Source organism: Protopterus annectens, chromosome 2.part0, assembly GCF_019279795.1.
Source record: "Protopterus annectens isolate FY-2018-M chromosome 2.part0, PAN1.0, whole genome shotgun sequence".
Classification (NCBI taxonomy): Eukaryota; Metazoa; Chordata; order Ceratodontiformes; family Protopteridae; genus Protopterus; species Protopterus annectens.
The window spans coordinates 231,454,645-231,480,965 of record NC_056728.1 but is presented as its reverse complement, the minus strand read 5'-3'; the positions used below and the strand labels follow the sequence as shown (position 1 = coordinate 231,480,965).

Genomic DNA, 26,321 nt, shown 5'->3' with positions numbered 1-26,321 from the left:
ATTACTGTTTTGCAAAGGAGTAAACCAATGGCCAGGCAGCTGCAGCACAAAAAATGTCTGCAGGGAAGGCACTGTTGAAAAAAACATTGAAGGAGAAGTATCAATGGTAGAGTAGTTTTTGGCAGCAGCGTTTTCCAACAGACAGATTACTGTGCAATGGTGAAAGAAAATGCACTTATCAACCTACTCAGAGATGATTTGCTTAGCAACTATCTGTCCGTCCTTTCCTTAAGCAAAGGAGAAAAACAATTGTTCCATCTTCCAGGATTCATGCGCTCACTTCAGAAATAACCTGGAACCTTTTGTCCCCAAAAGAAAAAAACAAAACAAAAAAAAATAGGGAGATTAACAGACTGGTTTACAGACAATTCTGACACCACTTATTGGAGGAAACATGGGTTGGTTCTAAGGGATGCTCCATCTTTGTGAAAGACTAAATACATCTTTCTACAAATTTAAGGCATGAGGCTTTGAGATAATCTGAGCACAGCTGATGACAAACAAGAAAAAAACAAGAAAAAAACATTTCCCAGGAGCTAAACTTCATAGCCCCCTAAACCAAAGGGTTAGATGGAAGATGTGCTAACCAATTAGTCATGAAATTCAAGTGAGGTTCTTCAAAGGAAGGCAGAGATGCAAAACACATTTAAGAAACTGTTTGAACAGTTGATGTTAGGCCAAAGTCTTACCTCCTCAAGGTTCTGACAGGCAATAATGACTGATACATGCACCCTGATTATGGAAAAACTGAATAATTAAATTGTAAAGTTTCTGATAAAAGGCAGTCACCCGCATACTGACTTAATGCAGTGAAGGATACCTATCTTTGCAGAATAAGCCTTACAAGTGGAAGTTTTTTTAGCAGTTGATTTTACATGGTCATATTTGAGTTGCTCATGGCTCAATTGCTAAAAGCTAGATGCTTGTCTGAATATATTAGTGCCAGAGACTCAAATACACAGACTTTAAATATTCATTCTTTGACTTGGTCTGACATCAGAGGCAGTATATTTAGAGATAAGGGGTGTAGGGACAGAGTCACCATATCAGATAGTACAGGGTCTTTGCTTCACTGCATAAAAAAACACTTTTTTAAACTTGCTGCTGATCACTTGTTTATGATCAGCAGAGAATTATTAGAACTCAGCCAGAGTGTACTGAAGCTATTAATAAATTTCTTTTTAATGTTTTTAACTCATTAATATCTTATCACCAGTCAATTAACTGTCACATACCCGAGTGCCAGCAGGTGGATAGCAATTGCCTAGTACTGAGAGGAAACAGAAAAACTAAATATGAAAAAAATCTTCTGAAATGAAAAAAAAGCAGCTCTTTTTCATTTTGTGCTAAGCTTAAGTAATTTACACACATTTAATAGGTTATCTACTGCCAATCATTAGCGGACCGGAGTTCCGCTGTGGCGACCCCTAACCGGGAAAAGCCGAAAGACAAACAACTCATGAAAATTAATACTGCAAGTTCAGTATTGTGATTAAATTACAGTGGGGAAAAAGCACCATGCTTGGTCTGTCTTTCAAGTACTATTAGCTTGGGCTAAAGCCTGTACAACTAGTGCTGAAGGTGTGGTTAACAACATAACCTGATCAATAGTATTACTGCTAATTAATCATTTCTAAAACTCCAGCTAGAAGGGCTATTGTCAACTGAGTATCACATTTAGAAGCCACATCCTGAATCAGAACTGGCTGTCACCCAACAGAAGAACTAATTTATTTTGCACCACTTATCACCCAAGCTAAGAACTAACTTATTTTGTTCCAGAAAAGTTCTCTCAGACTCAAACTTAATGAACTTGCTGCATATCCATAAATCAAACGGGACTAGGGCTACCCATTCCAGGGACCTAAATATGGCCTGTGACTTAAGTGACTGCCACATCTTTGGAATAGGCTACCTATTCAGGTGAAACACAGCACCTCTATGACACTGTTCAAGAGGAACCTGGATGAGTAAATGGGCCACCGTAAATTCTTATCGGGGATAGCATCCACAATCCTCCTGGACAAGGGCAGCCATTACTAAATGCAATCTTGGGTATTACTTAACATTTCTATTGTATTACATTGGGACAAAACGGCTAGGCTTGAAATGACCTCCAGGTTGATAGCCTAGTAATTTCCTATGATCCTATGATATCTACAGGACCCTAAAGCTTGAAACAATACCATTTCCAGCCACGAGAATTAACAAGGATGAGTCTGGTATGTCTTTTCCACTGAACTGCACACATACATATAAAATCAAATGGAATGGTGAGAGATATGCAGGAATCTCTCCTGTCATGGGAGGGAGAATGCATCCAATGCTAAATTCTACTTGACCAGCAGTATCAAACAGAAGAAGAAGAGAAGGGCTCATTTCCTCAGGTGGCAAACTAGTCAGTCTCTGGGGTGCCCAACTGCCAGATGACTCTAAGATTTCTGAATTCTAAACTCCTAGATAAATCAGGAGATATAGCTCAGAAAACCCTTAAGCAATTTCACTTGTGAGATGTGAATGGCTGCTGGTTTAATACTTGTAAAAGGGATACAAGCTTATACTTAGGTGCCACGCAATGGACTGGCTGCCTGACCAAATTAGGATAGGTCTCAATTTCAGCTCTCCATTCACAGACTTTATGACAAGGACTGACAGAAGTTACAGATGATTAATATGAAACCTTCTACAGAGGGCCATTTACCTTAGACTAATGTGTAACACAAACATCAGTCATCTGGAAATATGAAGTTCTCTATAAATGTGAAGTGCTCAGCAGCTGGAAGATAAGATCTGTAGTTAGAGTAAGGGAGACTGTCCACCACTTCAGGGACAAGGAAAAAGGATCTGACATCAGAAGCAGATCTTTATGGACATGATGATCTGCATCCACTGAAACTTCACAGTCCACTGTAGAACATTCATCCTCAGATATGCAGAAAGTGCTAAGAAGTTCAAGCCAGCATTAAGCACAAAAGGCACAGGACAGTCTGAAGATGGACACTCTGCAGCATCCCCACCCTGGTTGTCACAGACTGATCCCTAGGATCTCTGTGTAGGTTGGAAGGGCCAACATTGGAGAGAGGTCAGCTTCTTGACAATGAAGGCTCATCTTTGAGACATACTCAAAGAACTTCTTTCAATATATGAATATCCCAGTGACTGCAACCATGGAAAATCTGATCCAGGGAAGCCATCAGATAGTCCCCCAACAATGCTCCAGAGATCAGTCCTCCAGCTAGGAAAACACACAACGTTCCTTCCCCCAACAACAGCTAAAACCCTGAAAAACATCCTGGGATCAGATTGGATATCAAGCAACAGTGCCTCCTGAAGATGCCAGACACTTTTGTGCCAAGAGACTTTCATCATGGCCAGCATAATCTCTAAACATTCTCTAGCAGCAACAGCATAATCTCATGAAGAGTAGCCATCCAGAAAAAGATGCACTGCTGTGCTCACTTAAGTTGATAAGGTCCAGGATAGGATGAAAGTCTCCTGCCCCTTCTACAGCAGAAATAGATAGAAACAAAATCAAAGGTCATGTTCTAAAGTAAGGACACCATCTAAGGCCTGTTTGAGGAAGGAATTCTAGGCTTATTCCAAACGTTTTATTCCTAATATACACTTGTTAACTGGTTAAGCTCACTGGACATGTGTCCTTTTTCTGTGGTAACATGGGGGCACTCTCTGGTCAACTGACTTACTCAGAGTCACATAGTAGGCATATGGAAGTGGAAGCAATCTAACGCTGTGCCCCTGACTACAGGAAGCCTCTTAACAGTTCAAAGCCTTAATCCTCCGCTCTAATTGCCAGATTATGAAGTTCTTTGAAGATGCTTGGCCCCTGAGCAAATCCTCATTTGTAAGAGGAGTTACAAGGTTTAACATGTGACCAGGTATGATGATACTGAGAACCTACTGGTTTTCTTTGATGGTTCTCCAAACTGGGGCAAACTCAGTGACTCCTCCCCCAACTATACAGCTCTGGTCTGTAGCCAGGACTGTAGATTTGGGCGGGCTGATTCACTTTTCTGGAGGACTTACCACAGATGGATGAGTAATTACCCAATGATATTGGAGGGCTATCCCTACTTATGAGATGGGGCTTTTCCTTTCTCAGGGGTTGGCCTGGCCTGGAAGAAGTTGGACAGGAAGGATATCTGTGGACCCGCAATGACAGTGAAAGTTTGCTTCCCCTTCTGGAGGTCCTCTACTGAATGTTGGGTGGGCTGACTGAAGAAAACCTTTCTTCAGAAGATGGGGGCATGCAGGATGACCTGACTGATATCTTTCATAAGACACAGCAGCTGAGGAAGAACTTCCTCATCTTGTCTCCAGCTTGGGCATATTCTTCCACAACCAATGTGCACAGAGTGGAACATAGCATGTATGTGTGCTAGGTGTCAGTTAATGTGGTACAGGCACATAGGGACACCTGCTGAAGGCAGCACATGGAACTGCCGGTGACATTACACTATGTTCCCTAACAGTATACTTCTAGAAGAAGCTGGATTCCATCAGATGTTAAACAACTGCCTTATATCGAGGACCTAACTTGAAAGCCCCAATGTAGAAAACTATGATGAGCTTGGCACTGCCATCAGGCCATGCTCCCTATGAGTACATGTCCACACAGGAGAATCTGAAACCTACCAAATGTCAAACAGCTTTCTGATATTAACAGTTTAAACTGCAAGCTTCAGTACAGGAAACCTTGGTGGATCCTCCTCACTCTGGGTATTCAAATATTGTTGTACCAGGGGAAGGCTGGGGAAATGAGTTCTATTTCTACTCTCAAGTCCCCACAATCAGGTCTTTTGTGAGAGGGCTGTAACTATCTAACTAGTGGATGAGTACTGCTTACATTCTAGGATGCAATGCCCACCCCCACCTCTATCCCATGTGGCTGCAGGAGATAGATGCCTCATGGGTTCTCGTTTTTCACTGAAATAGAAGGCAAATATGAATTTTAGGGCATAAATAGGACAAACAGTGACCATTAGGCTGTGTCGAGGATTAACTTAACTCTAGATGTATTTGAATGATGTCTGCCCTTCATTTCCATTTCCTTCTGATGATGCTCTAGTATAAGTGTAGGACAACATAAGGGGTCTTCCAACAGATGTGTGACCTAGGCACTCTCAGCAATGCCACCTACTGAGATGCAAGGTAGACCAACTGTTTTTTTAATCGATCATTAGACATCTGGGTTGAAATGCAAATGTTGGCATTTAATGCTTCATGATGTGCTCCTCTGTTTAGCAGTAAAGATAATGATGATTTGGAGCTCATGATCTAATAGCTGCACAAACATTTTGAATCTTGACTACCATGGCCATCAAGAATGGGACTCTTCCAATGACAAACATCAGGTATGAGGTAAAAACTTTGCAAATGACAGAAAAGCTTTGGTGGATAGATGTAACCTCTTTATGTGGCTCAAGGCATCACAGTATTTGTTAGAAGAGGGTTTGTGTGCCCACAAACATGGACATCTTCAGAGAAAATTATGTGAAATGAGAGAGAAAGGGGATGATATCCAAGTTGTAGACCTACAGAGGAACGCATATGATATTAGATAAATAGGTGTAGCAATCTGGTTACAGGAATATATCACACAGAACAGTTGAAAAAATGTTATAATGCTATATATGCATGTTTAAGCCCACCTTATATTATGAATTTCACCAAAACTATGGGCTCATAAAAGAAGCAACAAGGAATGGCCTGTAAAAATCAGGAGAGGAGGGTTTGGCAAAATGGTTAATATCTTTAGCTCACAGATACAAGGTATAGGGTTTGAGTCTGACCTCTGGTTATTGGCTAGGCTTGTATTATTCTGCAGAATGATATTTACCTATGAATCTATGAAGACCTTCATCAGCCATCATAGAAAAAAAACAATGTGCGTGTGTGTGCTCGCATATGCTAGTAGGGTCTCTGGGTCCAACTGTGAAAGTGATTTTGTAATGCAGTTGGACACCACCATGGAAAATGTCAAAATAAAAAAAAGCTTAAGTAAAAAATTGTATTTCAACTTATCATTTTATGCTCTTCTATTTTCTCTGCATATTTAAAATGCTAGAAGAGATGAACACGGACTTTGCAAAAATGAAGGAATAAATCAAGGCAGGTTTAAATTATATGAGGAAAAAAAAATAACAACACAGATCAAAAAAGGACCTAGATCTGAAAATGGTCTTATCAGTTTGCTTAAAGATAATTAACCAATGTGAAAAAGCAGTAAAGAATTCTAGACATAGTGGGATACATAGGAAAGTGTATTAAAAGTCATCAAAAAAATCAAGATGGTATTCCTCTTCAAAAAAAGCTGATGTCTTTTTCAAGAATCAAAATGCTGTGTGCAGATCAATAAACCTTCAGACAGCACTGTGAAAGTTCAGAAAAGTTAACTGAAAAAGTTCACACTCTGCTCCAAAAGCCATATAAAGACAGAAACTAGAATAGCTTAACATGGACAGTGCTGAAAAATGGAAAGATGAGCATAGTAGGTTGTTATGAACACCTTACAAATTTTGTAGAAAAGGAAGAGATGACACACCAGAAAAGACACTATTTGAAAGATAAACGTGGGTGAGTTGGGAAAGATATGAAGAGGTATTTTGTATCAAAACAGATGATGGATGAAGTGGCAGCAGGGTTAGGCACAGTAACAGAATGCCAAAATATGCAGGACATACAAAAAACAAGTTTTAACACAGGAACACAAGAACAACATTAGGCAAACAATCTCAGTGACTACAAGAGGCACAGCCATGCACACCTTTTTAAGTATACACTTAAAAGTTCTTGCCACACGTAAAAAACTTTCCTGCTAAACTTTACAGGTATGTAATAGTTCCAACCTCACAAATCAAGTTAACAGAGTAGAATGTTAGTTAAGTATGATCAGCAACTTAATTTCTAAAAAGCAGGAGAAATGGAGAGGCTAGGTGGGTCGAGTGGTCTTTACATGTTGTCCAAGTCTATGTTTCTCTGTTAAGACAATCTCTTTATAGCTCTTTTTGACAAAAATATTCTAAAATTTGTATTTTATTTTAATACAAATTTTATGAAACACAGAACAAGGAAAGCATGCACTGCTGAAAAGGGTTTACCCATGTTTCAATGTTTTCCCCACCATCACCCATCACCTTTTGATTAAAAAAAAAAAGAAAAAAAAACAGTCTAACTCAGTTTTAAGAAAAGGAATCTATTAATTACACAGAAGAAAAAAAACTGAGACATTATGCCACTTGTTACTATGCTTGCTTCATGCTGCCAGTAAAAGTCTCCCAAATCAAGTCTGAAAACTTGGCAGATGTATCACAACATTCCAGAAATATCGATGACTTAGAGCTGCCTTTGCCGAAATTCTTTGGTTTGGATCATACTGCAGCAACTGCTGTAAATAAAATGCACACATAAAGACATGCAAAATGACTGCATAGACACATACTTTTGCTTGCTATTCTCAGATTTATGTCTTATTTCTGAAACAGATTTTGTGAAGTGGCAGAAAGCTTATGAAGTTAATTGAGTTGGTCTACATTTAATTCACATTTGTCATTACTGTCAAATAACTGTATCATTCAAAACAGTATGGTCTAAAATCTGCTACAATAAAGATATGTTAGCTCTGAAAAAGTTTTATTCTTTTTGTTTTCACTTTTTATCTTATACACCTTTTCACAGCAATTCATTCTGAATATAAAAACATAATGGAAAACATGACATTTATTTTCCTAATGCTGATTAAAAATCTATTTGCATGAAGCTATATGAATAAATTTATGTATTTAGATTGCAAGAAAATTGTTTTCAGGAATAAATAGCATTTGGTGCGGACATACGTTTTGGAGAAGACGCACCAGGTATAGCATGGAAGAAAGGGAGCAGAAGAAATGGTTAAGATCTGATAACTGCAGGGTAGCAGTGTAGCCAAGGAATTTGTAGGATGTAGGGTGTAGGATATATATGACATCAGACAGCCTAGCAACAGATGACGACAGGTTCAGAATGCTTTTGGACTATTTTTAAGCTCAGGCTCTGGTGTGATGGCTATGAATGGAGAAGGGATCTGACCAGATGGTGAAGCCACTGCTAAGAAGGAATTCTGCACTTCAGTACGCAGAATGGTTCGCTCCAGATTGGGCACCGAAAAAGATGGAGTCTAGAACAGTGGAGGCACCAGCTCTGACATTTTTGAAGAAGCAGGAGGCAATGAAGTCTTTAGGATTTTTGGATCTGGCTGGCTTCCAAGGGTGACACAGAATGTCTTTTCCTGTCTTTTTCCTTGAATTTTTACCTTTTTCCTCTCATTACCCTTTTCTCTCTCTTTTTCTCTATCTTTCTCCTTCCATTTGTCTACAATTTTAAAAGGAGATGAGGATGCTGGAGAAAGGGTAGCTGCCACTGAAGTAGCAGGCATCAGCCCTTTATCACAATTCTGGCATTTTGATCAGATAAGGCATGTGACCCAAAGGGCACACAAGCCTGAAAGTCCACATTCAAATATTCTTCACCAAGGTAGAAAAACATAGTTGTCTTGTGTATCTTGTGGGGCAGCTTCACACATTTCCTGAAACTTGAGGTCCTATCCATTTATATTAACCCAAAATCAAGAAAATACCAGCACCGTAAAACCACTAGTCTTAGTATATAATTGAAAGACAGGAAAGCTTAAAAAACAAGAAAACCAAGCCCTGAAAAGCAATATTAGACAAAGAGGATAGACTTTTTTTTTAACATGAAGACAGAAGGGCTGACAAAAGGCCTGCCAAAATGGAATGCAAATATTTACACAAAAAATATGTTTTGAAAAGAATACTAACCCACTTAGTGTATACCCTCACTATAAAGGCTATTACAAATAGATAAGGGAGAGAAGGAAGGTTGTAGAGATCTGAAAATAGGAACATTTTTCACTTGTCTCAGCAGAGCTTTGTCAACTGCATCTGTCACTGGAAATGGTAAAGGAGGTCTGAGGAGTTTCAGGCAGGTAAGTCCTAACTCTCAACTGTTCAGACTTTCACAGAATGTCTGGATTTTTGTCTCCTATTTTTGGTCTGTTCCTCATAAAATGTGCAGTTTTCTGACAAATCATTAAGGATTGAAGTCAGTAAATAATGACATACATTTCAGTTTCAGACTTTATCTCCTACAGAAAATCCATGCTAATACAAATCTTGTCATACTATATACTTTCTAAGGTAATAAGAGCAATATTTAAAATCTGTCCCTATTTTTTTGTCCTGTGTCCCCAAATTATATTTGGATTTGTCCAGATTTCCTGCGCTATGAGGTTGAGAGGTATGCAAGCAGGGCATTGTGGAAGAGGAAGCAGAGATTTGGACAGTAAAAATTCTGAAATTGCTGGCAATCGGATTTGATAGGATTTGAGTATCCAAAGGTTGAGGCAGAAGGAGAGACAACATAGGTCATCATTTCACACAGTGAGCATAAAATCACATTTTAAGATGCACTGTAACATTTCAAACATCATGACATTAATCCATAAAATGAACATTCTGCAAGTTCTGATGCAAGATATGACCATCAAAATCACAGGTCTGTGTTTAATTAGGTGAATGTTTTTGATAACATTACACAACTTATTTTACAAAATGCCATATATGGGATCTTACAGATTTCATGATGTAGACTCCTGTACCTTTTTTTAAACATCTTTATTAAATTACAGTTGTAAAAGTAACATAGGCATACACACATTAACAGAAAAGAAAATAAACCATAGCAATATTTCTCATTGTCTTCATGAGTAAACATTTTTAACAATCATTCACTCAAACATTCCATAAATTGATCAACTCTTACATCCCTTTAACTGTACTCCTGTACATTCAGCATGTACCATTCCTACAAATTCAATTAATTTCTATGTAAATTGCTCCTTCCCTCTTCTAAAGATCCCACTTTCAGTTCCTGTATCTTGTTTACAATATTTAGTACATTCATTTACAGTTGGTTTTGATTTCGATTTCCATTTTCTAGTAACTGCTTTTTTGGCAGACAACAGTCTTAAAATTGGAAGGGTCTAACTATATCTAGGCAAGTCAGATCCTGCTCCTCCAATATTTCTGAAAAACTACGTAATGAGTTTTAAAATCTGCAACTTGTTACACTCCAAAACATATATTTCCAGTTACCTCTTTTTCCCATTACATGCCCGAAAAATTTGTTGAAGTCTGCTTGGGATATAAAAATACCTGTCAAACACTTCCAAGCAAATATCCTAAACCTTCTGGACTTTTTTAAATAATTAGGAGCCATACTGATACTTTCACATTTTTTCTTTGTAAATCGCCTATTCAGTCTCTCTTCCCAATTTTTTTCTAACCTCGACTGATTGTAATAGTTTAAAAAAATTACAGGAAATTAGCAATGCACACTTTGCAAACAATAAACCGAAATGAACACAAGTGTGCTGGAAAAGTTGAGGAGCCAGACCACCGATAACTGTGAATATCTAAATATTTACCAGAAAAAACAGAAAGTGCCAAAAGTAACTAATAAACAAGTTAATAAGCACAATGGTCCAACCGGTCCCAAAACTTGATCACTTTATTACACAAGAAAAAATCACATTAACGCTGCCAGTATTACAAATACGTTTTTGTCCCCACATCTTCTTCAGATGAGTATGCTAAACTAACCTAGCCCATATTTTTAAATGAATTTATGAGATGTATAAAATCTTTAACCCTTTTGTATAAAATGTATACAGGAACAATTAATTAATTTAAAATACCTATCACATACAATTAAATATACATATTTAAACTTTAATAAAATCATTAAATAAACATCAAATACATTGAATAAAAACACTCATTTAATTTCATAGTTCACAAATAAAAAATTTTAACTTGAATAAAATGCATATTAACTTAGTGTGTCATGACGCCGTCTAGTGGACAAATATTAAAAACACATATTGTACTTTTAATATTTAAAACCTAATATTTAAATAATTTATACTGTATTATATTATGTACTGGTCTAAAATCCATGTTTACTTCTTTATCATTATAAGCTCAGTCTATAATTTAGCAGCTCTGAGCTTTAAAACAGGTAAAAGGGAAATCATATCGTTTAGACCAGGGAATTTACAAGCCTCCAACATTATTTGCCAGTAAAGCTCTCTGTATTCAACTCTTGTTTCCCATGGTCCACCCCTTGGGTCCATAACCACTGTTTCGAGAACAAAAAAAAAAAAAACAAAATGTGCCCCTGGACACACACAGGTGTGCTTGTATAGGGCATTATTCTCATGTTTCCTCCTTATATCATACAAATGCTCATATAATCTCTGTTTGAGCTTTCTCTCACTTTTACCCACATAAAATGAATCACAGTTCTTACGTACGGCCAAGTAAATAATTCCCTTTGTGTTACAATTTACAAATGTGTTTAATTTATTTCTAACCCCCACTGATTGTAATAGTTTTAAAAAAATGACCGGAAATTAGCCATGCACACTTTCTAAACAATAAACCGAAATGAACACAAGTGTGCTGGAAAAGTTGAGGAGCCAGACCACTGATAACTGTGAATATCTAAATATTTATTTGATCAAACAAATAACGCCAACACGTACAAATTCACGGGTAAAAGTTAAAAATCAGCATGTTGTCCAAATATCGACTTCGTCAGAAATTAATCCTTCAGAACAAATTATTCCTTTTATAATCCTTCATACAATGGAATCAATTACCTAATAAACTTTTTAACACTTTATAAATTAGCAACTTGACTTTAATCATTTTTCACTAAAAAGAGCTCTTAAAGAAACTTATTAAAGGGACATATAACAATTATATTATATGAATCAAGTATTAACAACATCCTTGGGTGAATTATATATGTTAAAACAATCCCAATAAAATAATACGATTAAAATAATTCCAATACCATAATAAGCATTGAATAAAATTACATAACATTATAACTTAGCTGCTCTTAGGTTTAATAATGGTACAATAGATGTGTTTTCATTTATTCCTGGGAAGGTAGTAGAATTAAGTCTCAACTGCCAATATAATTCCCTATATTCCAATCTTGTCTCCCAACAACATCCCCTGAAATCACATTCCACCTGATCTACAATAGCAAAGTTAAAACCAACAAAGGCAGAACAGGAAACATGAGTTTTTAAATAAAGCATTATTAGTGTTTCTATTTTTTATATCATATTTGTGTTCATAGACTGAAGTCACTAATTAATGACATATATGACATATAATTAATGACATATATCTGAATTTCCGATTTCAAATCCTTCAGAAAAATGTGTGCTACTGCATAAATCTGTTTCTGTATTAACTTCTAAATTTATACTTGCAAAATTTTAAATATGTGCCTGTTTGTGTGCCCTTGTCCCACATTATTTTAGTTTTTGTCCACACTTCTTCCCCTAAGACCATAGAGTACATTACAGTTAGTAGGCTGCAAAGCTGCCCCATATTGGTAAAGCTAAATCTCATTGTATGAGTTCACTGACATTTTTATTGTCATCAATGTGTTATTTATTGATATTCCATGACACTTATCTTGGCCCATGACATATCTCATAATGATTGTTATCTTGATACAAAAGGCCACCCATGTCTACCTGAACAAGTACAATATTGTTCTTCTACGATACATATTTTCCTGGTGACACTAATGGACACAAACAGCTGGAAAGACCACAAAAGTACCTCACCAAGAGGATTACTGGCCTCAAACATTTGTCCTATGCAGCCCGACTGGAAAAAGTCCGGCTGTACTCAGTGGCATATCGCTTACTCAGAGGTGATCTCTGCCCGACTTACAAAGCCATGTCCAACTCAGAATTGATGGACATGCTCCACCTAAAGAAATCCAAGCCACTGTGAGCCACTCGCTCTAGTGAGCTAAACCTCGCCACAACAATAAATAGAACATGCTGGAGGGATAGATTCCTGTCACAGAGACTCCCCATGCTTTGGAACAAAATTCCTAACTACATTAGGCAGAGCCCCTCACTAACACTCTTCAAGAGAAACCTTGACAAGTGGATGGGTAACAGAAAATACATCCCTGGGATCACTTCATTGGCTCTTCTTGACAGAGGCTCACTTGATTAATCAATGGGGCGGCGAAAGCTGACACACACTGGCTAGGCCTATAAATGCCCTCGGGCAGATAGCTTAGTACATACCTATGAACCAATGGTTCTGTATTTGCCAAAGGAAGCAGAAGACCCTCCATTTAGATAGGAGCCACTCTGAATCATTGCCATAGCTTGTAAACAAACCCTGTAGTAAAACTTCCTGGGATGTAATTTGGGCGCGTGGAGCTGCTGTTCTTCATTGTGCTCATCTACTTCTTCATAAGGATATGATATAATTGTGGTTGCTCCTAAAAGCCTAGTATAGTAGTGTCTTTAATTGCTGGGGTTTCAAAGCTATAGTTGAATGTCTTTGTAGATATTTATGTCATCTAATTTGGAACTGAGTGCACCACTGATTCCTATAACACTTTAGTAATCAGCATTACCTCCAAGTTTCCTTTCCTATTTACAGAATATCCATTTGCCATTTTAGCTTATAGGAGTCCTTAGTTGACTGGGAATATACCAAATGTATTAGTATACTTATGAATTTAAATTATAATGTCTCCATTTATAGATGGGTATGTATACGATTCTAATGGCTACTCCATGTGTACTGCCCCCATGCAGTATGCGCAATGTCTAGGAATCTTGCCATAGACAGCAGTTTAATTTTGCCTTATTTCAGTTGCAGTCAAATAGATTAATCTGCCTCCATGAACATTTTCAATTTTGTGACCATGAGCTTATCATGTAGGTGCTTTTGCACCAAGACTGCCTAAAACAGACACTATTGTTGAGCTATGAGGGGCAAACTAGTTAAAAGAATAATGCAACAGCTATATATAGGATAGAAACTTGGATTGGCAAAACCATATAAGAAAAATGTCCATGGCCTCAAAATTGAATTGTATGACATTACATAAAATTATTGTGGCTGCACATGTCATACAGCTAACTAGAATTCGATCACACAAGCATGTTTTAGCCCAGCTAATCTGCCCATTAAGGTATATCTTAATTAAAGAGAAGCTCATTGCTAATCAGTTTTCTACCTTTTCCTACATTCCACTATAACTGATTTTGGCTATTATATGTATTTCTGGATTCCAACACATTTTTGTTTTACAGCTTTCTGAGGAAAGCAATTTCATGCATTTGCAACTCACTGGAAAAAGTCCTCATAAGATCATAAGACATTAGTAAGCTAATGGTCAAACAGCCTTTTTAAGGGTAGCCATTCATGCCACGTTTTTTATAATTAACATTGCCCTAGGACTAGAATGATTTTGGTACATGCCTGTGCCTTATGGCATCTACAAGCTGCTCCTGTCCATAAAGGCCACAAGTGACAAGCCAGGGATACAATTTCCCATTTATTGGTCCAAACTGCATGTAAATAGTAATAGAGAAGAGCTCTGTTTCACATGAATGGGGAGTCTGTCCCAGAGAAGGAGTAATCTCTGAGACACGTATATGTTCTTCCAACATGTTTTTCTTGTGCGACAGACGAGGTTTAGATTCTTAGATCAGGTAATTCCAGTGCTGTTTGTTTTCTGAATGTATAGCAGATCCAATAGAAATGGATGGGGGAATCCCATGTAGGGTAGGCATAGATCATCTCTCAGTAGTCTGTAGGAGACTCAGTTCAGGGACAGGGCTTTGAGGTGGTCAACACAGGACATGTTATTTATACCCTGTATTCTTCTTAGTGAAGAACCTCTATGGCCTCTCTAGCTGTTGGCAAATGCCTGGTTAGATACATGCCGAAGGGTGCATTGTACTTGATTATTGGTCTAATGAGAACTGAGTATTGTAGGGCTATGATCTCCTTAGATCTGGATGCCATGCCTTTACTTATAAGTTGTGCCATGTAGAAGGATTTTCTCACCACCATGGCAAACAGTGATCAAAGTTCAGGCTACTGTCAGCTTGAGTTCTCAAGTCCCTTACCACAGATTCTACTCACAAGGGAGTTTTATCAATGTTGTAATTTGTAGGGGTGGTCATTTTTCCAAAGGGCAAGAGTAATTATGCATTTTTTGCAATGAGATTTAAGCCATGGTTTTTGCACCAGTTATTTCTCTGTCAGACCCTCATCAAGGATATCTACATCTTTGGGGATTCAGTGATTGCACCCAGCTTGCAGTCATCAGAATATCTGGTTAGCCAAAGGCCCTCTACATTTGCATGACTTCAAAGTAGTATATTCCAAACAGGAAAGGTCCCAGTATAAGCTCTGTGGGACACCACTAGTAACAGGCCTACTGGTGGAGGTGGATTCCCCCTCCTTAACTTAACTGTGTCCTGTCTGTAAGCCATCTAGCTATCCACCTGGCGACATAGGGATTTTTGCCTAAATTACTGAGCTTGTCTAAAGTGTCCAACTGAGATATCATATCAAATGCCTGTGCCATGTTGAGGTAGGCAGCATGCACTATTCTGCCCTCATCCATGGCTCTAGTGACCTTCTCAAAGTAGTCCACCAGATTTAGTAGGCATTACCTGCCATTGATGAAACCAAATTGGGATGGGTCCATTTTTTTTATAAGATTTCCTATGTCTTTGTTTATCAGATCCATGATAATTCTTTCCATGACCTTGCATGTAAGACTAGACAAACATATAGGGTTTCCTAAGTCAGCTGACATGTCCACCTTTGTGTAGAAGGATTACAGCTGTAGTCCTCCATTCCCTAGGGACAAACTCTGTCTGGAGGCTATGGTTGATCAGAGATTCTAATGTGCGTGATAGGTCATGTTTCAAGCTATTTAGGAGGCATCCATGGATATTACCAGGGCCCACTGATGCAGTGTTTTTAGATGTGGAGTGTGCAGTAAAGACCTGTTCTTTAGTGATAATTTGAGGAGAAATGGTAGAGGGTATTTCCTGGGGAGTAACCGGTCATCTCAGGGCCATATGGAGTCTTTCTTCTGCTTGTACCTTATTACTCTTGTTAACACTTTTCTGTAAAGGTACCTTTCCCTACGCTTTTACCTTGGATTTTGGTAACTACTTTAGTCAATTAAATGTTTCTCTCAAGACTTTTTTCTCTACATTTACAGGTTGAGAGGTATACCTTCAGTTATAACTGAAATGTCACGAAATCACCAAGAAAATAATTTTCTTTTCATGTATATTCATTTTGACTAGGCAGTCATTTTTTTTTCTAATTAGAGCTAGCCAGTAAATTTTTTAATTGTCATTCATGCATACATACATAAGCAGACACACACATTCTATGTGAAATTGTGGTTTAATTTATTTTACAAAATAAATAAACAAGCAAGCAGATACACAGGTTCCATGTGAAGTCATGGTTTTATTTATTTGAATATATCACAACTGACGTATCTAGGCATACATAGCTATTTTTGATATAATGTAACAGTTTTACAGTAAAGCAGTGTAAATTGAAACTGATGGAAAATTTGATATTTTGTTGAAAACAGGCAATTTGCTGATGACGTCAATGCAAGATGTCTGTAATACACTCATTATTTTTAGTTCCAATGGTATTCTTTAAACTAAAAAATAAATAAAAATGGAGGCATCCTTCTATACGTAAGACAAACATTCGAATAAACAGCTTGCTTATATTTACACATTTTATATACATGTACATACATACAAATATTTTAGGTATGAGCAATAACGCCCTTCCAACTTGCAAATGCACCAGAACAGTCATTTCCATATAAGTGAAAAAATGTTCTTACATTTTCTAAAGTACTGCTTGCTTTAATATAATTAGAAATGTTATTCTATGTGTCAGCTACTCTTACAGAGAACAAGTTATTACATCTCCCATTTCTAGATCATCTCCTACACAGACTGTCTGATGATTCCCTACTACTCTTTGATAACTCCTAACATTCACAGAGGCAGTTGTCCCTAATTACTCTCCACTTGAATATCAATATGAGACACTATAAAAAGTTCAAATATTTTAATCTTTTGTAATAATTTAAACTTTCACATCCATGAATGCCCTTAGTATATTTTGACTGTGCTCTTTCCAATTGAATCATACTAATTTTAATATAAGATTTCTAAATTATTATTCCATACTCTAATTTGGGTCTAGTGTAACTTACAATCCATCATCTCATCATTTCTGATTTCCTTGACTTCATAATATTTTCTTACCGTTTATAGTTTTAAAACGACCATTAACCAATTTATTGATATGATCTGAAAAAAAACACTCAAAAGCGGATCTACCCAATATACCCAGGTCCTTAAATGAAAGCACATTTTAAACCACTGTGTGTTGTATCACCTTCAATCTATGTCTCTCAGATATCATATGCTTTGCTGTTGATAAAGTTATCAACATATTATTCTTCTGTGCCCAAATGGTTTAAATTGGTCAAGCTATTTTGTCCTATATGTGACAGATGTAACACGTTTACCTATTTAAAGTTACCTGCATGCAGACAATAGAGCACCACAAATGAAAAATACTGATCTGAAAGATATGACATAAACAGGCATGGACCGGATTCAGGAGACCCTGACTGTAACCTAGAGATTCACCTCTCCAGTTGATATGTATTTGCCATGTCATGCAGCTAGCTATCCATCTTATCAAAATTACATCAATAAATAGTTGTTCTAATGTATTGTTGTTTGCTTTCTGTGTGATCTTACTAAAGGCTGATGTTAAGTCTGTATAAGTAAAATGAACAATGCAAAATACAGGTGGAATATGTTCACATCCAGTAGAGACACAAGTAAAATGGTAATAAAATGCTAAAATGTGATAATTTTTAATAAAATAACAAACAAAACACAGAGCAAAAAAAAAATAGAGACAAAAGCTTTCACACCTGATATGGCGCTTCATCAGGTCCTAATGAACTTGTCTAAACAAGTACTTTAAAAAAAAAAAAAAGAAAGACACCAATCAAAAACAAGAAAAAAATATGTACTGTGAATAATTAAACACTCATTAAAGTGTATGACCAATGGTAGCATAGTAAGAAGCTCGTATGTCCTATCGAGTTAACCATCATAGTATATCCAGATAAGTCGGATGTGCACCAATAGCCCAACATATAAAGAAATAATTAGCATTAACTAGAAAGCTAGTAATGGTAAAGAAGTACAAAATCTGACCAATGGTAATTAATAGAACATGATGTATAGCCTTTCACAGAGAATACCTGACTCCATGAAAATTAAGCAACATCTGAACAAAATAAAATCCTAATACACAAACATAAAATGCTAAAAGTCAACTCTATACAAAGAATACACATGAGACTACAGAACCTATCACCTTGTCCATCAAGCTACATTCAGACATGTCAAAAATACACCGATGAGCTAAAAAATACAAAAGAAAAATAAGGAAAATAGTAACAATTAACAGGTACATATGACCAATAATCTCCTCACGTACTTAGTACCTCATCCGAACTACTTAACTCATTAAAAAAGGTTCAGCTAGTCCTAAACACCTCAGGACTTTATTGCACACATGTATACTATTATAAAATAGTAAATAAAAATAAGTGGTCAATGTGCCCAAACTCACACTGGTAAAATCAAAAGGCAGGCACAGCAGATCAGCAAGAGATGTTTATTTTCACTCCACGAACAAACCTCACAGAACAGAAACAAAAACAATAAAGCTGCTACAGTTCTCAGCGCATTTTCGTCGACATGCACTTCATCAGAAAAGCTAAACAGTGCTCAGTGTGCTAAATTTATGTCAGATGTTATCTGAATCTACCAATAGTGTCTCTTAACTAATTAAAATGTTAATACATTCAATTAACATCCTTGCTGTTGAAATTGCAGATTTCTTAAAATCAAAGAAACAATATCACCATCTAGTGGTGAAACAAAAACTTTACAGGCAGGAATACATAGTAAAAATGTAAAAAAATATTGTATGATCTAAAAACCATTTTAATTAATACATAAAAAATGTACCTGTGTGCAAAATGTTTGAAAAACATATAAAAATGTATGAAAAATATTAAAATGCGTATTAAAAAAAAAAAAATATATATATATATATATATATATATATATATATATATATATATATATACACACACAAGTACAACTGATATATGGGTGAGTGGTTACAACTTGGCTGATCTCAACTTTAATACAGGTTTTAGAGAGATCATTTAATTTAAACCTGGGTGACTGCTAGCCTCAAGCATTAATTGCCAAAATAACTCTCTGTATTCTAAAGAGGCCACCCAAAGACCACCCCTGGGATCGGGGGGTAATACCTCTATGACGAAGAAAAGGAATTTTGCAGATTTACATGTTAAAGTATGTTTAAACAAAGCATTGTTAGTGTTTTCCTTCCTTACGTCATATAGGTGCTCATACACCCTTTGTCTCAGCCTTCTCTCGGTTTTCCCTATATAAAAGGAATCACATGCCTCACAGGTCACCATGTATACCAAACCACAAGTATTGCAATTTGCAAATCCTTTAGTGGTGATAATTTTGCCTCTACTTTTCAAATATATTTTCTCACCTTCCTTGATGTTGACACAATAATGACAGCTTCCACATTTATGTGTACCCAACTTGTTTGAGAGATGTGTGACCCGTTTTCCACCCTCAAGTATGTTCTTAATGTTACATCCTTTTTTAAATACTACTTTTAAGGGGTCTTCAAAGTTCAGATTCAAATCTGAAAAACTGGCAAACCTATTCCACTCGTCATTAATAATATTTTTAACTATGTTGGTTTCGCCGTTGAAAGTAATAGTCAAAGCTGAATTGTAGTGTTTTATATCTACTGGAGAATTGTTTTTAGTGTTGGTGTTGCCAAAAAGTTTTGTTGAATTCCCCAAGATAGGCAAAAACATTGTGGTCCTTGCTGTTTTAACTTCTTGTATAAGTCTTTCTAACAAATCATTGGGGTAACCTCTTTCTCGAAACATACTTGCAATAAATTCACATTCTATCTGGAAATCTGTCTCATCTGAGGTCATCCTACTAGCTCTTACTAGCTGACCCTTGACAGTTGCCTTCTTTTGATAAGGGGGGTGAGAACTAGAAAAATGCAAGTATGTGTTAGAAAAGGTCTCCTTCCTATAAATTTTAGATTTCAACCCCTGATTTGTTCTCTGTATGCTCACATTGAAAAAAATAAGTTGGGAACTGCCTATTTTGTAAGTAAATTTTAGAAAATCGGTGGTATGTGAGACATATCCGTAAAACTCAAGAAACTGGTCAGCAGTGCCATTCCAAAAAAGACAAATGTCGTCCAAAAAACGACTATAGTAATTCCACAAAATTTTGAAATGGGAATTGAAAACAAATTTATTTTCCCAACTGAGTAATATAATGTTGGCATATAAGGGGGCACAATGTGCACCCATGGCTACACCCTTTAATTGTCTATAATACTCACCCTGAAAGTATATAAAATTGCTTTTTCAAAATTAAGTCCATAAGAATCAAACAGGTAAGAAACTTGTTAAAAGAAATGGAAATTTGACTCTCCAAAAATTGCTCAAACCATAAAAGACCTGTTTCATGGGGAATACAAGTAAATAGGTCCACCACATCCAAAGAAATAAAAAATGGGGTATTTGTTTTCTGTAGGGCATCAATGTGTTTCAAAAAATCCTACGAGTCTTTTAAAATGATGGAATGTTCCAATATAAATGACTTCAAATAGAAGTCAATATATTTGGCTTGGGGGGGCTATCAAACTGCTGTAACAATGGGTCTATGAGGTGGGTCCAAATGGTTCTTGTGGACATTGGGTATACCAAAAATAGAAGGAATTTTTGGTTTCTCAACATGTAGGTAGTTGTAAGTTTCTAAGTCAATAAGCCCCTCAAGAAGTAACTCATTAAGACATATTGAAACATTCCTTTTCGCAATGTTAAACTCATTCAAGGACACTCTTTCATATGTATTTTCATCATTCAACATGTTTAGCATTTTGACTTCATAGTCTATTTGGTCCATCAGAACCACACCTCCTCCTTTATCAGGCTTCATGACTCTGAGATTCTTGTCTGTTCTACAAGAAGCAAGGATGTTGAATTCATCCTTTGTAAGATTGGGGAGTACTTTATTAAATTTAAGCTCATCTCTAAGACGCTTCTCTAAAACATTTTCAAAATTTTTGAGCTGTGGATGTAATGGTGGGTTAAAAGTACTCTTTTTCTTTAGAATACGTGTGCTATCTTTTTATCTAAACCATTAAAAAGTATCTCAAAGTTCTTTTGTCTCACAAACATTTTAACATCCACCAATAAATCAACCATGTTGGCTTTGACCCTGGGAATGTAGGTAAAACCTTTGGAAAACAAATTAAAATGTGTTTTAGTGACAGTGAGATTAGTGTAGTTAAATATTTTAAAACCTTTATAACTGTATACACATTCATTGATAATTATGTCTTCTACAGTTTTTATTTCCACTGCGGTAGCGTTGTTGCTTCATAGCAAGATGTCCCGTTCGATTCTCAGCTAGAGCGTCTTCTGTGTGGAGGCATGCGTGAATGAGCGTGCCTTCGTTGAAGGTTGTACGTCAGGGCTGGTAACTCGGCACGTAAAAATCCACTACCAAACATTAGCGGACCGGAGTTCCGCTGTGGCGACCCCTAACCGGGATAAGCCGAAAGACACAACAACAACAGTTTTTATTTCCACTGCCTGTTCCTTTGATTTTGGTAAAAATTCCGATTATTGTAGTTTATGGGTTCTTTCTTTTTCAACCTTTCGGATTTCCAAGGGGAGGGGTATTCTAAAGGGTCAGTTTCATTATGAAATGGACCTTGGTCATTGCATATGTCATGGTTGACAAAAACCTTGTTGTATGCCACAGATTCGTGATTGGAATATTTATTGTTATTACCCCCCCTGTTTTTGGTGAAGGGTAATGTGTGTTATTACCATATTCAAACATGTCTCTATCAATTTTCTTAGCTTTTCTTTCAAATACTTTCATGCATTTTAACTCAACATCCTTCAACATGTCATGATATTTGTTTTTCTCAGTTTCAATGCCAAATAACAAGTCATTCACAATTTTCTCATTAATGTCATCAATTGTAACATATAACTTCTCCAGTTCTACTTCATTGTTGACAATGATAGCTCGCATAATATCTAAACCGCACCTATCAAATGCTTCCCTAGCATTATTGGGGTATTTACACACTCGAAGCCCCTTAGAGACTATGTATACTATTATAAAAACTCATGACACAAAAACCCTGATCAATGTCAGAAAAGATCAAATGATACAAAACCATAGCCAAAAAAACCCCTAAAATAAAATAACCGAAAAATAAATAGCCAACCATATCACAGCAAAGAAGCTGTTAAACATGTCAACTATCTGTCAAACTAAGTCGGGATTGGTTGAACATATACCAATCAACTAACACAAATAAAGCAAAACAGAAAGTGCTAGGTGTTCAAGTAGTGTAGCCAATGGCCTCAAAGCAGACAGACTACATAGCCAATGAACCTATCGCCACACCAAGCCAATACACCACAGCCCAAAGCACAGCTGAAGTGGGTCTCGTATACAGCAAGCTACAGAAAAACATCTACACAGAGTAGATCATATCCCAAAACAAAACTATAATTGATGAAAACAGATACTATTAAGTAAAAACTCTCTGAATAAACAAGTAAAAATAGAAGAGTGTGGAGACAAGTTATATAATGGTACTAAAATAACAACTCAAAATTAAGCATACATTCATGGGCTGCCCATAATATACCAAGAACCACAAAGCACGCAACCATAACAATTAAAGCATTAAAACACTAAGGAAACACAAATCCTAAAAAAAAATCTATGATATAGCAGTAAAAACTCAAAATAAGAAAACATAATGATAACAAACGCAAGAAAACCTACCAAACTAAACAGACTAAAAAACTAAATGGCGATTAGCAATATAAATCATAATGAAGAACCAAAAACTACCTACAAAAGGGAAGGGCCTTCAAATGTGGCTTCAAGGGTACTGTGCCTTTAAGGCCATAACCTTTATCAGCTTGCAAAGAAACAATCCACTTCAATTCACATAATTTGGTTCTGTTCTCTAAACCACCTATTCACATATCTCTCAACTTCTTACAGCAAGAAATCTGGACAAAGCCATTAATAAAAGTGACAGAAAGGCCCAAAAATAGGGATTTTTTTTTTAATATTGCACTTACAAACTTAGAAAGGTGATAGAATAACAGGTTTTGCTTTAGCATGGCTTTTCTGAAGGTTATGAAGTCTGAAACTCAAATGGCTGTCATTTTTTTCTAACTTCAGTCTTTAGTGATTTGCCATTAATTTGCCAGAAAAATCACAATTTTATAAAAAAATGGACCAAAAATATGAGGCAAAAATCTGGGCATTCCGCGAAAATCTGTACAGTTAAGAGGTATGCAAGTTCATTAGGATCTGCTGAAGTGCCGTTTCAGGAGTGAAAGTACTTGTCCATTATTTATTTTTTTGCTCTGCATTTCGTTTATTTTATTAAAAATGATCACGTTTTAGCTGATCTTTGGTCCTCGTTTTTTAACCACTGTACTTGTGTTTCTACTGGATGTGAACATTTTCCACCAGTATTTTGGATTGCTCATTTTATTTATTTATTTGTTTATTACCAATGTGAGCGTGGCTGAGTGTACGAGTATTGAATTGGATTTTAATCCTAGTGTGTTGAATTCTACTGTCTTGCTGGATTGCAATTATCATTTTGCCAACATGCTCAAAGGGGAAGGGAATCCCTTACTGCTACATAATCCATCAGCGAGTGCAGAATTGCCTGCCCATATAGATTATGATGCTCAATCATTTCATTCTCTAGTTAAGTAGCTGGAGAATGGCCTTTTCAAACTTAAACATCTTCAGTATAAGTGTTCACATTTCTAAGTTTTCATACATTTGAAGATAGCCACAAAAAGACTGAGGATAATCAAAGTGCCTACATATGGAGACTTCTATCCTGAGCTTCTAGCCAAATGGCAGAAGCTCAGTCTTGATACTAGTTTCAACTATATGCAGCTTTTGATAAAGACTTTTTCAGACTGACAGAAGAATCTTTGCTGAATGAAGTTACTTCACTTTTTCAGCAATTACATGACACTTTTTCATTTGATGTTTTTCATCTGGCCCTTGATGAACTCATTAGTTATCTTTCACTATTTAAGAATAAACTGTTGATGCAGAACAGGAAGCTGAGCCACGATTTGGAAGATTTTAGGGCAGAGAAGGTATTTTCTTGGCCTAGAGCATCTGTGAGTAATGTAACGAAAGAGAACGCTGAAGTAGCAGATGCTACACTGCTTGATCCCCAGAGTACAGCTAATGCATCATGGACAGATATAGCGACTTGGAATGGATTTGTTGACGAGTGTTGTTGGTAATATGGCTTCCTCGATTTGTTGTGTCTTTTCGGCTTTTCCCGGTTAGGGGTCGCCACAGCAGAACTCCGGTCCGCTAATGATTGGTAGTTGAGTTTTACGTGCCGAGTTACCAGCCCTGACGCACAACCTTCAACGAAGGTACGCCCATTCACACATGTCTCCACACAGGAAGATGCTCTAGCTGAGAATCGAACCGGACAGCGTTTTACTGCGAGGTGACAATTCTACCGCAGCACCACCACCGTGGGTATAAATATGGCTTCCTCAATAGCTACCACTAATAATGATCCTTTGTCTTTGGGCAAAGATGTATGTAGGAAGACTCCTAACAACTCCTGTTCAGTTTTTTCTTCATTTCCACTTCCCATCAGGGACACTTCTGTCAGACAGAGATCGCAGAGCAGAGGTAGGAAACGTCGCAAACCAGTACACAATCAGATGACAACCCCACCCATAAAACGTATGTGGGGCCGGCCCAAGACTCTTAATTTGGAACATTTCTTCAGTGCTTTTGACACCTGCACAATTATCCCTTTTAGAGAAAGGACTGTCTTTTATGCCTTCGAGGATGTTTAACTTCTGTGATGCTGTGCTTGATATGAGGTGTTTTACTAAGAATGCCATGCTTAAGATGATATACTCTTCAGGTGTGATGTTTGATGGTTTTAAAAAACCCAGTACCTGTGGATGCACCCTTGCATCCCCGTTAGAAGTCTTCTTTAAAGTTTATGAACATGATCTAGTGCAAGAGTTCAATAATTCAGACAGGAGAGCCCAGAATCGGTTGAATTTGAAATAGAGATCAGTTTTCAGCTCTCAATGAATTACAGAATATGGATAATTTGACCATATGGTCTGCTGATAAAGGTGGAGCCATCGTCCTTATGGACACAGGCCATTATTTGGCTAGTATGCATGATATGTTGTCTGATACTTTTAACTATGTTCAGATCATGAGTGATGAGTTGAGAACCCTCATTTTAAGGCTATATAATGACTTACGAGACTGCCTTGTCAGCCAGTGTATCACCACAGACCTCTATAATTATTTAAAGATGGATGCTTCAGTTGTTCCTGTTTTATATGGTTTTCCAAAAATACATAAACATCTCACTAATCCACCAATGAGTCCTATAGTTTCGGGGAGAGGATGGCTGACTGAAACGCTCTCCATCTATGTTGAGAAAATGATTAGACCTGTTCTGGACTACTATTCTGACAGTATTGAAAGATACTAAACAGTGTGTGTCACCCTTATCTGAGTGTGTTAGGATCTCAGTGATATTTTATTAGTGACCTTGAATGTTAGGTTTATTTCACTGTGATTCCCAATAATATAGGAATCGAGTTAACTAAGCAATTTCTTCCTGATAATACTGATTTCACAATAGAGAAGGTTAATTTAATGTTTTTTTCATTGAACTTGTGCTGAATAATAATGTTTTTCTATTTGATAATAAGTATTATTTACAGAGGCTGGAAGTTGCGATGGGTAGCTCATGTGACAACAGCTATGCCAATGTTGTTATGGCACAATGGGAGAATACCAGAGTTTTGACTGACAATGAGTTTCATCGGTATATTCTTTATTATAAATGATTTGTGGATGATGTTTTCCTTTTATAGTCTGGGTCTTCTTCCAACCTATTTAGGTTTGTAGATTTTTTTGAACACGTCCACTAGTTTTTTGTTTTTCACAGTGAAATACTCTAGGATCGAAATTGATTTCCTTGATGTTCGTATTTACCGGACTGCTGATGGTTCCTTAGCCTCAGATCTATATAGGAAACCATGTAGGAAAAAACATCTTCTTCACAGGAAGAGTATGCATCCGAGGCATGTCTTCA

At 36.8% G+C, this 26,321-nt stretch overlaps 1 protein-coding gene across 1 annotated transcript in view; it reads right to left on the bottom strand.

Moving 5' to 3' along the window:
• Positions 1-7,186: 7,186 nt before the first annotated feature.
• Positions 7,187-26,321, bottom strand: part of LOC122793033 (cyclin-dependent kinase 2-like) — a 956,998-nt gene continuing 937,863 nt past the window's right edge. The window contains exon 7 of the mRNA XM_044060688.1: positions 7,187-7,405. Coding sequence (XP_043916623.1) covers positions 7,301-7,405 — 105 coding nt within the window. The 3' untranslated portion in view covers positions 7,187-7,300. The remainder of the gene's footprint in view (positions 7,406-26,321) is intronic.